At 46.7% G+C, this 15,980-nt stretch overlaps 1 protein-coding gene across 1 annotated transcript in view; it reads right to left on the minus strand.

Annotated features, from left to right (window-relative positions):
* The window catches only part of WDR19 (WD repeat domain 19), a 992,607-nt gene that overhangs the window by 388,991 nt on the left and 587,636 nt on the right, over positions 1-15,980 (minus strand). Inside the window, exon 27 of the mRNA XM_085642250.1 lies at positions 14,200-14,312. Within this exon, the coding sequence (XP_085498376.1) occupies positions 14,200-14,312 (113 nt within the window). The remainder of the gene's footprint in view (positions 1-14,199; positions 14,313-15,980) is intronic.

The raw sequence follows: 15,980 nt of genomic DNA on the forward strand, positions 1-15,980 counted from the left end.
GTACACTATGGGGTGAGAAGTGGGGAACGCAGTTATGGGACGCTGAACTTACACAACAGATCGTCTGCCAGCCAGTTGAACGATACGGGGGGTATGTCGGGGGGAATGATGGTCATGATGACTACTAACTGACAATGTTTGTCAGGTGCAATTGCAGCATATGGCAAATATACATATATACAAGATGGCGTGAACACTGAATTGTGCAGTACCAAGTAGTTGGCACTACCCAATCAAGACATGGTCCGAGAGAGTATCTCGACTGCCCCCTAACTACAGGGGAGTGTGACAGCCACTAGTGGCCCACAGTGGGGATACCCCAAATGTTAAAGACTCTGAGTAAGTTTGCCTGTAGTCAGGCTACACGTTGGTTTAACTGTTTTATAAATGTAGTACTCTGGTTGCAAGGGAATTTCTTTAGCATGTTTGGGATGCTAAGGTGGGTGGGTAGGGTGGTAGGGGTTCAGCATCTGGCCATAACATATTACGATCACAGTGCATGCATCAATAATATAGCTGCGATGCTGCAATTCATGATATTTGACAATATCGACAGGCTGAATGGATGATACAGCGAGGAACGTTAAGGGCTGTATAATATGGGTCAACACTCCCAAAAAAATGAGAAAGGTGCTGGCATATTTAGAGAAGCAGGGCATAGAGGTGGCGCTCCTGCTGGAAACACACCTCACATGACAGTCAGAGAACAAAGTGGCAGAGAAGTGGGCTAGGGTGAAGATAACCTCCTCTTATTCTTCATAATCGAGAGGGGTGATGATTTTCATCAAAAAGAATTTGCCTTTTGAGCTTATCCACACTGAGACAGACTAGAAGGGTAGATATATCATTGAACAGGGCAAAATGTGTGGTACATTGATTACTGTTGTGAATGTATATGGGCCTAATACTGATGACCCTGAGTTCTTTGATTCGATATGGTCAAAATTGCACCCTCTGCCACCCTCTGCAATTGTATGGGGTGGAGATTTTAATGTTTCACTGGTCTCACATGAGGATCGTTCGCCCTCGACAGGGGTAATAACTAAATGGGCGACTGAGGCACTGATGGGGAGAATGAGAGAGATGTACCTTATTGATATTTGGAGGCTGCGAAATCCTTAAAGTGAAGAGGGCAAATATCATTCTTATGTTCATAACTCCGGGTCCCGACTAGACTACTGGTTAATCACAAGGGACGTAAACACATGGACAACCACAGTTCAACATTTGCCCAAAACGCTATCGGACCATGCCTCGGTTTTGTTGACAATGACAATTATCACATACACGCCTCCGCCATTCCAGTGGAGACTGCAGCCCACCTCATTACTAGATCAGGTCCTCAGGGAGGCAGTAAGATCAGCAATTGTAGAATATTTTGATAACAATGTAGGGTCTGTCCAATACATGGGAACTGTCTGGGAAGCATTCAAAGTTACAATATGCTGGACTTGTACAAGTCTCCAAGCTGTGATTCTCAAACCCGCACGTGGGCGTCTCAAGCAGATTGAATTGGTCCTGGGGAAACTAGAGAGGACATACAAGGCCACTCATAGGGAAGACACACTGGCAGAGATAAGAGAAAAAGTCACTAAGTAAAATCAAACAGCAGAGTGCAACACATGTCGCGAAGGTGGCGGGCCTGGGTCTTTGGTGAGTGGGGCAGGCCGGGCTGCGCGTTAGCCAATACAATAGCAGAGCCATGGGCATAAGCACATATAACATATAGTGAAGGTGATAGCTGAAGACGACGGCATAAGACATGATACGCCGGGCATCTAGAATATGTTTGTAGAATACTATGAGCGTATGTATGCTGCTCGTTGCTCAGCAGAAGAGCCGGAAACCGCGATATATCTTGAGGACATCGCCATGGTTTGGCTCTCCCAGGGACAGTGTGAATTCTTAGCCCAGCCACTCACGGTGGAGGAAGTTAAGGAGGCAATTGCCACTTTACGTAATGGAAAGGCTACTGGAAGCGATGGGCTACCCAGAGACTTTTATGAAGAATACGCTTCTCTACTAGCCCCATACCTGTATGCTATGTATATAGAGGACTATCAGCGTCACTGCTTACCTGACACGCTCTGAGAAGCCCTTATTATCACACTATTGAAACCTGACAAACCCCTCTTATAAATGCGACTCATACCGCCTGCTATCTCTCATAAACACTGATGCTAAGATCCTAGCGAAGGCCCTGGCCACTAGACTCCGTCTTTTACTGCCAGTTATGGTGCTACGGACCAATCGGGGTTTGTGCTGGCATGATCGACCTCGTATGTTTTGCGCACATTGTTTGCGGTCCTGTACCAACTGGATCCCACGCTTCTGGCTGTGGAGGTGTTACTAGACGCCACCAAGGCTTTTGATTCAATTCAATGGGGGTACATGTTTGCAGTAATGCATAGTATGGGGGTACCACTAGCAGTTATGCGCTGAATTTGACTGTTGTATATGGAGACGGTGGCTCAAGTACAGGTAAATGGACATACATCAGAGACCTTTTCGATCTACCGCGGTATGCGACAGGGATGTCCACTGTCACTACTGCTATTCACGGTGGCGTTGGAGCCCTTTGCAAGTATACTGCGGCAGAGGCATGCAGATACGGCATTACGATTTCATCAGAGGCCATTGGCTAGATCACTATACGCTGATGATATGGTGCTTTATGTCAGGGACCCTGGAGAGAATCTGGAGCGCCTCATATGGGAATATGTGCATTTTGAATGGCTTTCGGGTTCGGGAAGTAATTGGTCGAAATCATTCATCTTTCCTCTGACCAGTGGCACAATACCCCACGTGCTGGAATACCCCCTGCAATGGTGCGAAGACCCTGTCAAATAGTTGGGGATATGGATACATAAGGATCCCCAACTGGTAGTACAATACAACTACGGCAAGGCAATCTCACGCCTTGAAGAGCAGGTTTCGAGATGGATATGACTCCCATTGTCCCTAGCTGACAAAATAACCTTGATAGAAAAGGTAGCGCTGTCAAACTGTAAATTATTGGCCATAGCCTAATTGCTAGCTAAACCGAGGGTCTCTATTCACTGTGGGGGAGGGGGGGTGGGTTGGGGCATTGGGAATAGCCCTAAAACATGAACACTGGTTGCGGGACATGGCATATTGTCGGGATCAAGTTGAATGCTATGCCGAAGAACTACCCCAGGTGTCGTGCCCCCAGGATATATGGAGCCCTTCTACAACGTATTTACTTGCCAGGGTTGTCGACTGATGAATGCAAGTGTCGGTCACAAAGAGATGGATGTATTGCAATGCTGTAATCCTATTTTATGGGAAACTAGACCTACGATTTGATGTATTGCATGATTAACGCTAAATAATGATATACAATAACAGATGGCTATGTTGACTAGATGTTTGTATCTAAAAAACCTTAATGAACAAATATATTTAAGAAAAACTTTGAGTGGGAGATGTAGCTGGAGGTTTCTTTTGATGCACGGTCCTTCAGGTACAAGTCTTCAGGTGCATGAAGGCACATTCTCCACACAACTTGGAGTCGCGCCCCAAGCTGAAACACCAGAGGCACATCAAGTGCGGGTCTGCCTCTGTCATGTGTTTATGACATACTGCTCAAGGAATGGTTTGAACTTTGTAGATTTAGGCGGGGACATTGTTCCTTTCCACACTGAAATTCAGGTTTGAAAATGTGTCAAACCGACGAAAAAGAGAGCAGAGCACTGGATCAGCATTGAAAGGAACAGAAAGAAAGTAACTGACATTGGCGGTCTGGAATGGTGCTTACACACTGCTTGGCTCCACCACTTCCAGGGCACAACAAGGCTAACATGGAGCCGCCTGGGCATCTCCTAACAGTGCTTGGGAGCACTGCTGTAAAAACCTCAGGATCCAGTATGGTGTGTGAGGAATATGTGGTTACAAGCATTGATTAGAAATAGTTTTCATAGTTACTTTTAGCCTCTTGAAGCTACACATTTTGTATTACCCTGGCAGGTAGGTAGGAACTCTGTAAACATATTCACAGAGGTGTATTAAAAGACAGCTAATTAAAACCTGTGGTAACAGCAGATAACAACACCCTCATTTTAAAAGTTACATCCTACACATCCCTTCCTCCCATGACTAAAGTGACAAGGATCTTTGAGAATATACTTCAAAAGAGTATAAGCATTTCGAAACAAACATTCATAAACACAGTTACTCATTTAGAAGGAAATATTAATAGGAAGTATAAAACACACTTGAGCAATCAAAGGTGTATTTAACGTTCTTATTTTTAAGCGCACCAAAAACAACAAGCTCGCGGCCAGTTTACTGGACCTCGCTCTACTGCTTACAAAACGCACAGTAATCAGACACTGGAAGATGAGTGCGCACCCTATAGTGACTTGGACTGCAGCTGAGAGCAGCACGCTCAGACAGGAACAGGTCAAATAACCCAGGGATGAGCTACTACTAGTGTTCTAGACAAGCAATAAAGATGATACCCTTTCCTTCATAAGTATGCCATTTGGTACACAGTAGCCGCGCCTTTTCCCTAATCTGGACACAATCAACATTGTTGGTATTACTTTGATCAATTATACAATCAGGTTCCTATGTGTGCATTGTGGAGAACTCAATAGTTGTATCCCCCTGAACTCTAATTCCAGAACCCCTACTTTTATTTTACAAATTGGGCCCTGTTAGACCTGAAATCCTTGGCATGTATTTTCCCAAGTTTTTTGCTTTCACTCTTTTTTGCTGAATTCAATTTTGTTCGTTTTAGGACTCGGTGCACTTTACCACTGCTAACCAGTGCTAAAGTGCTTGTGCTCTTCTCCTTCAAACATGGTAAAATTGGCCTACACTTAATTTTCACATTTAATTTACTTTTAAGTCCTGAGGAGATAGTACTACATGTTCCAAGGGCCTGTAAATTAAGGGGGCTTGGATGTGAACAGGAAAAGCCATCCTGACAAAGGGACCGGGAAAAAGCTATACCCAGATCCACTTACACTTCGAAGGGCTTTGCCTCCTGCATCCACAAAGGGACCAGACGCTAGGTCTTCTCTGCCTTTTGTCACCCCCAGACAGTTTGGAGCCCTGACAGGGGAAGAACATTCCAGAATCAGATATTAGGGTAGGACAAGGAGTCCCCCAACACAAAGGCTGCCACCAGGAATAAGTAGTGGACCTCCAAAGCCACTCATCAGAACAGTCCTGGAAATTATAGAAGAAGAACGACCCTGCTGCTTGAAGGACTGCCTTGCGGTCTCAAACGATAGACTGTACCTGTTTGCCTTCATCACAGGCTAACCAGAGTGACTCGAACGGTCAGTTGGCTAACTGCCAATGTGAGCTACTGGGACACAACAAGCTTCAGAGGCCTCCCTGTACCTGACCTGCTGCAACTGGATTTGCCTGGAATTGCAACTGGATCTTCCTGAGCCATGTTACCTCTGCTGAAGTTGAGTCCCTGATCCCCAAGACGTGCCTCTCTAGATCCAGGACCCTGGGCTGGCATCAAAGTGTATTCCTTTTAAAGTATAGGTGAAAATACTGAAGTTTTGGCTCATGGCGAATGGGCCAGTTCTCGCTGAAACTTACCATCTGCAACAACTGCCAACGTGAAGCTCCAGTGAAACCTGAACTTCACGCCAACGCCAGTTCGCGGCGAATAGCAATGCCCGACCTGCACTTCATGCTACAGCGATAACCAGCTGTGATGCTCAGACTCATCGCAGCTTCCTCCAAAATGAACGGAACTCTTTGCGCTAGAGTGGGAAGATAACTTTTCAGCTAGACTAACCTGGTCCCTGAATCTAACCAGTTCCCCATCATGGTCAGCCTGAACTTGTTGCTTTCCCGCGGTCTAGAACAACCAGATGACCGCAAGCAACACTTTTAGGCGCTATTTTTACTTAGAACTTTTAAACTGCACATCTCCGGTTCTACTGATTGAAGTTTTGTCGTTCTGGTAGCATTTTATTTATTTATTTTTCGAAGTTGGTTTGGCATTTTTTCTTGTGCTGTGTTTTCACTTTATCACTGTATGTGTTCTGCATTAATAATTTACATATTGCCTCTAATTAAGGCTGACTGCTTTTGTGCCAAGCTACCAGAGGTTTAATCAGTGGTTAATTGAGTGACTTTTATTTACACCCTGACCAGGACTGTGGTTGTTGCTTGAGTGGGACTTCCACCCTCTCAACCAATAGCCCAACTTCTTACAAGCCCATTACAATTGCCACGCAATTATTCCTCTCAATATGCCTATGCTAGGGATCACAGTTTCCTGATCTACGTGCCTTGTGCAATTTTCACCCTAGGGATCACAGTTTCCTGATCTACGTGCCTTGTGCAATTTTCACCTCTCACATGACTAACCAGCCACTACTCAAAGCCTGCCACAGCCCTTATGGTTTCATGTTAAACTCTAATGTAATTGATGTGTGCAGTTCCTTCGCTATTACTCTGACCAGAGCAGAAGAGTTTACTAAATTGTACCAACTACTGCTTAACAATGTAATAATATATCTATGATATCGCTGATGGTGTGATCTGGATATCAGGAATACTATATTCCACAAAGCACAAAGTCTATTTAATGAGAGGACACCCCTCCTTAGTGTATCACTATGTAACAATGTTGCCATGTGAAAATGTATTTGTTTTGCTTTATTAAAAAAGTAGTAAAAAAAGAAAATATATAATATCTTTCCTATTGATGCCCACCTTTCCATTCCCAATTTCCAAGAATGTAACATCCGCAGGATAAAATATTCAAGTGCTTATAAGTTAGCATGTCAATTGGGGAGAGAATGTGGCCAAACGGCTAGGGCGGTTGACCTCCGAGCTGGGGAACCGGGTTTGAGTCTCAGCAGGGACACTCAACATTCTGTGATTCTGGACAAATCACTTATTCTCCCCGTGACGTGGTGAGCCGGAGACCAGATGGCCGCAGGATAGTGAGGCTCTCCCGGCTGGGCAATCTGCGGATTAGCTGAAGATTATGCCCCACAAATGACAGCGCATTGCAGCGGAACCCCTCGGGAATTGCCCGGTATGTGGCAGTGCTGGGTTTCATAACTGACAAGCCGGCAACGCAGCATACGTGTTTTTCTCCCCCCCCGCCGGCCTCGTGAGCATGCAAAATGGCGGCTAGGCCGAGCCGCAATTTATCCTGAGGCGGAGTAAGTTGGAACGCGCTCTGAGATTGAGGCGGGGCTGCCCCCTAAACAGTGGTATCCTGAGGGTGAGCTGGCGTGAGAGCGGCTCCCAGAGGGCGCCTGCTATCGGAGCTCTGCAGTGAGGGGTTGCGGTTGGAGTTGCACACGGCGGCGTATGACCGAGTTATTCTCGTGCCGAACTGTGTGGAGGTGCTGTCCCCAGGCGCTGCAACAAGTGAGGTGCATGTCCAGCTACGCTGGGAGTGTACGGGCTGAGACAGATCAGCACACTCCTGGCTCATGTGGCGGGGGGGCGGGGGAGTGAGACGTGCATCACGCTAATTAGCAAACGGACCGGAGTAGCAGACGACTGTGGGGCGTTATTATTGTGGTGCTAACCCCGAGAATAGTAGCGGAGCTGATCTCCTTGATGTGGAGTCTGGACATATTGCTTAAAATTGGCTGGGAGCATTGCGGGGCATGTAGGCTGGTGGTACCATGGTCTCAGTGACTGTTTGTGACATAGCTGCAGCTCCGGTTGCCAAGTGCTGGAGTCAACGCTGGAATGATAGTGTGCATAGCTGCTGATTACCACCTATGGGCTTAAATATTAGCGCTAGTCTGAACCGCCAGTATGACGGGGGCCAGTTGGTGATGAGGTGGGTCCGGGCATAGGTTTGAACAGCGTCATTGCAACGCCGACCTCATCACCACGGCGATCTTCATGCGAGCAGAGCCTGACCCTAAGATGGCGTCCGTGACTCAGATTTCGGCTCATCCATTCAGTGATCTCACCGTCGGACAATGCTGCAAGGTAGAGATCAGTTCAACCCTGTTCTGTTATACCATGCTGGGGGGCATTGCACCAACATTACCAGTTTCTTATCAGATGATCCCTCAACGTGCCGGTGCCCTCTACAACGCTCATGGAGCTCAGCCTTCTGCCAAAGCGTCAAGCTAACCTTACTGACAGCCACCCAAACATTTGTGGGACTTCATTGTTTAACACTGGGATAAAACAACATTGTGGAGACCGTAGAGACCTAGCTGTTTGGCTGATGCCCGGTGGAGCTACTTGATAAATATAGAGGATATGGGCTGTGGACTACCCCTTCGGCCGTCACCTACCCAGCCGGACATTGGGCAGACTCTCCTTCGTGTCTTCAGCCATCCTTTCTCCCTCCTACACCTTTACCCCACCCCCTTACCCTTCTAAGCTCCATTTATTCCGTCTTCCGACGCTCTTGGAATGTTTTCTCGTAACTAATGTAACTTGTAACTGATGTAATTTTGTAACTTTGTGGATCCGTAAGTAAAGCGCTCTGATACCTCCGGGTCTAGCCAGCGCTATATAAAACTCAAATAAATAAAATTTAAAAAATTTAAAAAATGAATGTGTCCATCTGTAACGTAACTGGTGTTCATGTAAAGCGCTCTGATGCCTTCGGGTCTAGTTTGCACTAAATAAAACTCCACACAAAAAAATTGTATTATATTGATCATCATGAAAACTAGCTCCTCAAGCATTAAGCATATTAACTTATTTGATCCATCTTTCCTGTTTTTAATTTAAGTTGGTCAAGTAAACTACTGGTCTAAATTTGCATATTAGACCTTTCCTCTTAGGGGTGTGGCCAGCAGTCGATTGCCTAATACATGATTCACTCATAATAAAATCCCTTGAATTAATACAAGACCACAGTAGCTACATTGAGTCTACCAGGAGTCAGGAAACTGGTTTATTATCATGATAAGGGCACAGTCTTTAAGATGGCGCCTAACCTTGGGGCTCCTGTCAATCCGCAGGCACAGTGAATGGTCTAGGAAGCACCAAGAGGCCATGGCAGCTGACAAGAGCACTTCATTACTCAATGGTTTCCTGTCTAGCAGAGCAGCATTGCTGGACCTGTTGGCGCGGACACACTGAACGAACACAGCCTCTGTCTCCTGTTTACACACACTCAAAATGCTGTAGAAGATCTTCCATGGTTCCTCAACAACACTTGCAGAACCATCACCCAACACCCTCATCACCAGCAATCTGGACTACAGCAATACACTCTATGCTGTCATCAATGTTCAACTGACCAGAAAACTCCAGACCATACATAACAGACCACAGACTCACCCTCAACCTCCGACTCCACAAACACATCACCCCACATGTCATAGAGCTCCACTAGTTCCCAATCCACAAATGGGCTTGCTTAAAATTCCTCATACCTACATAGAGTCTTAACCAACATCGGCAGCATTTGCCTCAACAACCCCATAAACTTCCATAAAGCAACCAGACTCCTGCGCTTAGCTGGCAGTAGTGCCTTCCCCTACCTCGGTCTAAAAGACTGGAATGGCCAGCCCCTGCACATCAGAGCAGCCTCCAAAGTTCTTGGATTTCACAAGAAACTGAAGACATCCTAGTCCCAAGCCTGGCTCTACACATGCAGCTCCTGCTTAAGAGTCAGGGAGTGGTGCGAGCACCATATCTCCTAATTTGGAGGGGGCTTCATTTCTACTTCAGCAGCTGATGCTGGGCCCATTTGACCCCTCCCTTTGGCACTTATCCCTTCCCCGCCTCACCTAGACACCAGCAGGAGCAACTGTTATTGAAACAAACCCACATGCGAATCCACTGACATCACACCTTCGCAGGAATTCTGCGACAAACTCAGCTCCTACTTCCACCTGAAGATCAAGGCCCTCTACGACAACTTCGGCGAACCAGCAGAAAACAGCACCACACCACCCACCACCGACGAGAATCCGACCATCACCTCCCACCACCGCAGAGAATCCGACCATCACCTCCTGGGCCCCCGCATCCGTCAAGTTCATCTCCTCAACCATGAAGAAGACGCACTCAGGAGCCCCAACGGACCTCTGCCCCCCTCACATCTTCCACAGGGCCGCCGCTGTCATCGCACCCGAAAAAGGACGAACAATCAACTCCTCCCTCATATCTGGCATCTGCCCAGACGATTGGAAGCGCGCAGAGGTGAAACCCCTCCTCAAGAAACCAACGGCCGACCCTACTGACCTGAAGAACTACCAGCCCATCTCTCTCCTTCCTTTCACAGCCAAAGTCACCGAAAGACTTGTGAACGCCCAGCTGACTGTCTTCATAGAAGGAAACTGCATCCTAGACGCTTCCCAGTCTGGCTTCCGCTGCAACCACAGCACCGAGACTGCCCTCCTCGCAGCCACTGACGACATCCGCATGCTGCTAGACCAGGGACACACTGCAGCCCTGATCCTCCTAGACCTCTCCGCAGCCTTCGACACCATCTCACATCGCACACTAGCCGCCAGACTCCACAACGCAGGAATACAGGGATCCGCCCTCGACTGGATCCAATCCTTCCTCTCTGGCAGATCCCAGAGGATCAGACTACCCCCTTCCTCTCCGACCCCACCGACATCATCTGCGGAGTACCCCAAGGATCTTCACTAAGCCCGACGCTCTTCAACATCTACATGGACCCCATCGCCACCATTGTCAGACAGCACGGGCTTAGCATCATATCCTACGCGAACGACACCCAACTCATCCTCTCCCTCACGAAGAATCCAGAAATCACCAGACTCAGCTTCCAGGAAGGAATGAGAAACGTAGCAGCCTGAATGAAGGACAGCTGCCTAAAGCTCAACTCCGAGAAGTCCGAAGTCCTCATCCACGAGCCCTGCACCTCCGCCTGGGACAACACCTGATGGCCCTCGGGAGCCCACCCACCCCGACAAACCACGCTCGGACCCTCGGCATAATCCTCAACTCCTCCCTCACCATGAACCTCCAGATCAACGCCGTCGCCTCCACCAGTTTCAACTGCCTCCACATCCTCCGTAAGACCTTCAAATGGATCCCCCCCCCCCGACTGCAGAAAGACCGTCACCCACGCACTCATTACCAGCAGACTGGACTACAGCAACGCCCTCTATGCCGGAATCAACAAAACTCTTCTACGCAAGCGCCAAACCATCCAGAACGCCGCAGCCAGGCTCGTCCTAGGGACACCGCACCACGAACACATGACCCACCACCTACAAAGCCTCCACTGGCTCCCCGTCGAGAAGAGGGTCACCTTCAAACTCCTCACCCACGCCTACAAATCCCTCAACAACATCGGACCCAAATACTTCAATGATCGAGTAGGTTTCCACGTACCCAAGAGAAACCTCCGCTCCGCCGGCCTCACCCTGGCAGAGGTCCCCCGCATACGTAGAAGCAGATCCGGCGGGAGAGCTTTCTCCTACATCGCAGCCAAAACCTGGAACGAGCTCCCGATCAACTTCAGACGCTCCCCAACCCTCCACATGGTTAGGAAGGTCCTCAAGACCTGGCTCTTCAACTGACCCGGAGCTGCTCCCCCACCCCAGCGCCTTGAGACCCTCACGGGTGAGTAGCTCGCTCTACAAACCACTGATTGATTGATTGAAACTATTGTGCCCAGAGGGTGGAGACGTTTAAGGGGAGAATCATCTTACTCCACTGCCAGCAAGTTAATCCCTAACTCTCTGACTCTGAATGAGGTGATTTCTTTATCTCACCAAGCTGTGGTGAATACTGTAAAGCCAATTTGAATATGGGGCTTGGGCCCAAGTCAGTGGATAGACAATGGAGTAGCCTACACCAAAGATTTTGGCTTATCCTGTGCCGAAGCAGAAAAAGCTACAATCATTTCTCTCAGCACCTCTGGTACAACTATATGGCGCACTGCTTCAGACATCAATGTCACCAGAATTGTCCTCAAAGAGTACTGCGATACAGGCTCCCTGCATAACCATACTGGGTGTTGCAAACGACACTTAGGAGACACTAGAATGGAAGATACACTATCTGAGATTGTTAAGGGTGGATCACAGTAAGCTGGCTGAAAGAGTAACGTAGAAATAAAGCAAATGGGCTACATTTTGGCCCGATGCACAGGTTTATAAGTGCATGTGATAGTGTTAAAATGAAAGAATTTGGTTCCCTTAAATATTGTGCTGAAGATGTGGACAGATATACTCAGAAAAAAATATACAATTAATAGGCCAACCTGAAAAGTGGAGGGGGGAACACATGGAATTGTTTTTCGAAAGATTGGTTCAGTAGGATGGTGGCAACTGAAGGGCCTCTTCCACTTCTTCACAGGTTAACTCACCTGCAAGGTCCACGCCACCCTTCTGGTATCATTGGCACCTCCCTAGTCAGTGGTGGCACAACTACTTAACTATAGGGACTAACACCAGCTGTTTCAGAGGGTCAGGCAAAACAGCCCCTTTGAGATGAAGAACAGTACAGTGACTATTCCCTGGTTAAATGGCGGCTTTGTGGAACTTATTTAAAGATATCAAAGTAAAACTCTGCAAACTTCACTCCGAGTACATGCTGCTTTTCCCAGGCAAACTAAAAGTCCTTGATGAAGGTGACACATTCAATTTCACAGACCCCGCAGAAGAAATTAACTAGAGATAAAAGTGTGCAGCTTCAATAAAGGAGAAGTTGACATGGATTTCTATCCCAACCCAAAAAGAGGAGACTTAGATGGTGATTGCAACATAGAAGAGGTCAGTGAAATAAGAGACTTGTTGTAGTATCTGAAGTTGTAGTGGGATGGGGCTGTTCACAATATATACTAGGAGTTTGGCAAAATGGGCTGCAAATCCTCCTCTAGGGTTGGCATTGGCGTTGATGTAAAGGGAACTGGCGCAGGGAGTAGTGCAGAACTCAATGTGATATCAAGGGAGACATACGATGCCAAGAGTGGAACTGTTGGCACAAGTCTGACTGGAAGCCACTGTGGATCCTTGAGCCCCCAAAGGTACACTAGAGGGAACCAGAAAAGTGCCAAAAATGTGCCGCATGTCCTCACTAAATGTCTCCATTTGCTGCAATGTCGCTGACGGACCTGGAAACTCAGGGTGTTTTGGGATTTAACTCTGAATTGACTGCAATGGAGATCGGAAGGGAGATCAGGAGATATGTTGACTCCCTCACTCCCTCTCTGGAGTTTGAGAGTGGCAGGACGGGGCCAACTCCTGAATTGACTTCTTATGCTTTTTCTTGGAACTACATAAAGACTTTGAATCCGATGATTTTATGCAGCAGGAACAGGACCTTCTTTTCGACTTTGACCAGTCGTGACGTGGAGTCTTCAATATTTGGTATTGTACAGTTTGGCCTTGTGGTCCCCTGTATGGCCTTCGCATTCTTCTGGAAGCAGTCAACCTCAAGTCATGGAATCACACTGTGAACCCAGGCACCAACGACACAGTTCGTGAGTGTCTGTCACAGACATCTGTTTGTGACAGTCCCTATACTGCTTGAACCCTGTTGTCTTAGTGGGCTGACACTTTGCCTTCAAGAGGTACATTTTTTTAAATGAAAATTGAGTCTTGAAAACCAAGGAGAAACTCAGATTGGGATCAAAAGACCCAGAAAGAAAAGCAATTCTACATGGGTGGCACTTAGATGTAGCTCTTCTGGTCAATTCTGGAGCGGAACGTCAGAGTAGAGCCGCACACACCACCTACTGGCGTGTTGGAGTACTACTTCCGGATCCAACCTGATGCCGGGGAGAATTTTTACAAGGTGAGGAATCTGCGGTTATGTGTATCCATCAGAAATTATAATACACAAAGCTTTCCAATTACATGGTCCCTCCCACTTGCCCTGTACACTCAGTCTTCTATATTTCAGTTTCAACAATGGTGCTCTATGTACAGCACCTTCTGTTTACGATGTTCCTGTTACAATAAAATGTTCTCTCTATAAGAATACCACTGCGTTTTGGTGCTGGGTCTCCACTGTACTAAAGAGAGACATGTGGGCAGACATCAGGCACATTTCTTAATCATTAACTGACTAGTACTCCTGAAATATTCCTGAAATTAAAAAGAATAAAAAGCAATAGAACAGTTTGAGAGAAAACATAAGGATAACATAACTCCTACAGTAGACAATAAAAACGTGGATATTTAGCTACCACATTAAGTACCTTGAGCTTCTTATTGAGGTTGACTTTTTCTGTCATTACTACTATCAATCTATTCCAGTAGTTATGTGCATACTTACTCGAGCGTGTTGACCACAGAGTAAAAAGAACTTGCCCGCCTGGAAATGTTTCTTTTCCCCCTCAAAGTAAAGTGCAATACTTTGGTAGTCTTCAGTGGTGGTATTTTCTGAACCTGTAAACAAAGCACTAATATGTAACGTTGACAGTTCAATACCTACAAAACAATGTATGGTTCATAGAAAGCTTTCTACTTGTACCAATTCCCGCTACTATCCTTCAATTTGTCAGGACAGCTGTAACTGTATTTCTCCTGATCACATGGTAAAACAGGCCTTGGCAAAAGAATGGCATTGCGAAGGCAGGCGCTTTTTTTTAATCATTCGTTTTATTGAAAAACTTCTGATAACATACAGTTTGACTGAGCATAGCAGTTGACAAATTGTTTCAATCCTATGTGCAAAGTGTCGGTGGAAATAGCGAAACAGTATAGTGCACATCAGGATAATAGGTTAATCAGCAAGTAATTCAAGTGCAACAAAGGCGTGGATCACAGTACAATAACAGATGAAAACAGGCACCCAGTAGAGCATAAAAGGTGCATTGGCAGTGCAACATGCGTTAAGTACGTAATCAAAAAGGCATACCCATATTATTACTGATTACATGGCCATCCAAGGACAGTGCATTCAGCTACCATCACTCATCACCTATAGCAGAAAATTCCTCACCCTGTCTCTTTGCCAACTAGGTATGTCTGGTAAAGACCCTTATGTTTCCTGGGGCAGCTCTGGGGTGAAAGTAATTTACTATAAGTGTCCGATTGTGTGTTACAGTATATCATGCCAGCATGCCACTCCTTAGGGTCAGTAGTGGGCCACAAGCCCAAAGCGTAGTCACCCGAGGTCTTGCTAGTAGTAAACCTATAGCTACCGGCCGCCTAACCTCCCAATCAATGTCCCCATCATACCCCAACACTTCCAGCATCGGAGTAAATTCTAACGATGCACCAGTGATGTTCTCAGGCTCATTAAATACCGCCTGCCAAAACTCATGTACTATGGGGATGTGCAAGATGTGCAAATCTAGCTACACTCTCTGCATCGCTGAAACTCCGTGGTATCTCGTAGTCCATATCTGAATAGTCGCTCTTAGTCCATATCTGAATAGTCGCTCTGGAATGTAATATACTCGGTTAATAAATTTAAAATGTAGCAACCTGTGTCTACCATTCAATGAGATAGTCTTAACTACAGAACAACTGTATTGCCAGTGTTTGTCACTTATGCCTATACCGAGATCCCTCTGCAACTCACGCCGAGCCTTAGTCAACCCAGGTTTGCGCGCTTCTTGAGAAAACGCATAAAGTCTTGCCACTAGCCTGATAGGGACAGCAACCTGCAGAAGAGAGGAAAGTGCTCCATAAGATCGTCATCCAACAATTTTCATAATGTGTGTCCAGCTCTGTAAAAATTGTATCTTGGAAGAAATCTCCCGTGGTGCCAATCCAGAGTGTGAGTAAGACTTGCATCGCTGTTTTCTCCTGATCCATAAGAATATGGGGTGAATACAATATGGAACTGGCTTGGCGCTCCAGTAGACTATGCCTAGTGTGTACTGTAACATTTAAGGAATCTAAAATGCAATGCCGCCGTGTCGGGTTACTAAACAACGTTTGAGGTAACGTGCAGGGGTCTGCGGCGTCCCTTTCAAGATACAGGTGTGGCAAATCGCGCAGACCATATATCCAACAGTGAGCAAACATGCTATGTGCTGCTTTGTAGTATGTCTCCAAGTCCGGAGCATTCATGCCACCCACATCATAGGTCAGGGTGAGTATCTT

The sequence above is a fragment of the Triturus cristatus genome, chromosome 2_2, assembly GCF_964204655.1.
Source record: "Triturus cristatus chromosome 2_2, aTriCri1.1, whole genome shotgun sequence".
Taxonomy (NCBI): Eukaryota; Metazoa; Chordata; class Amphibia; order Caudata; family Salamandridae; genus Triturus; species Triturus cristatus.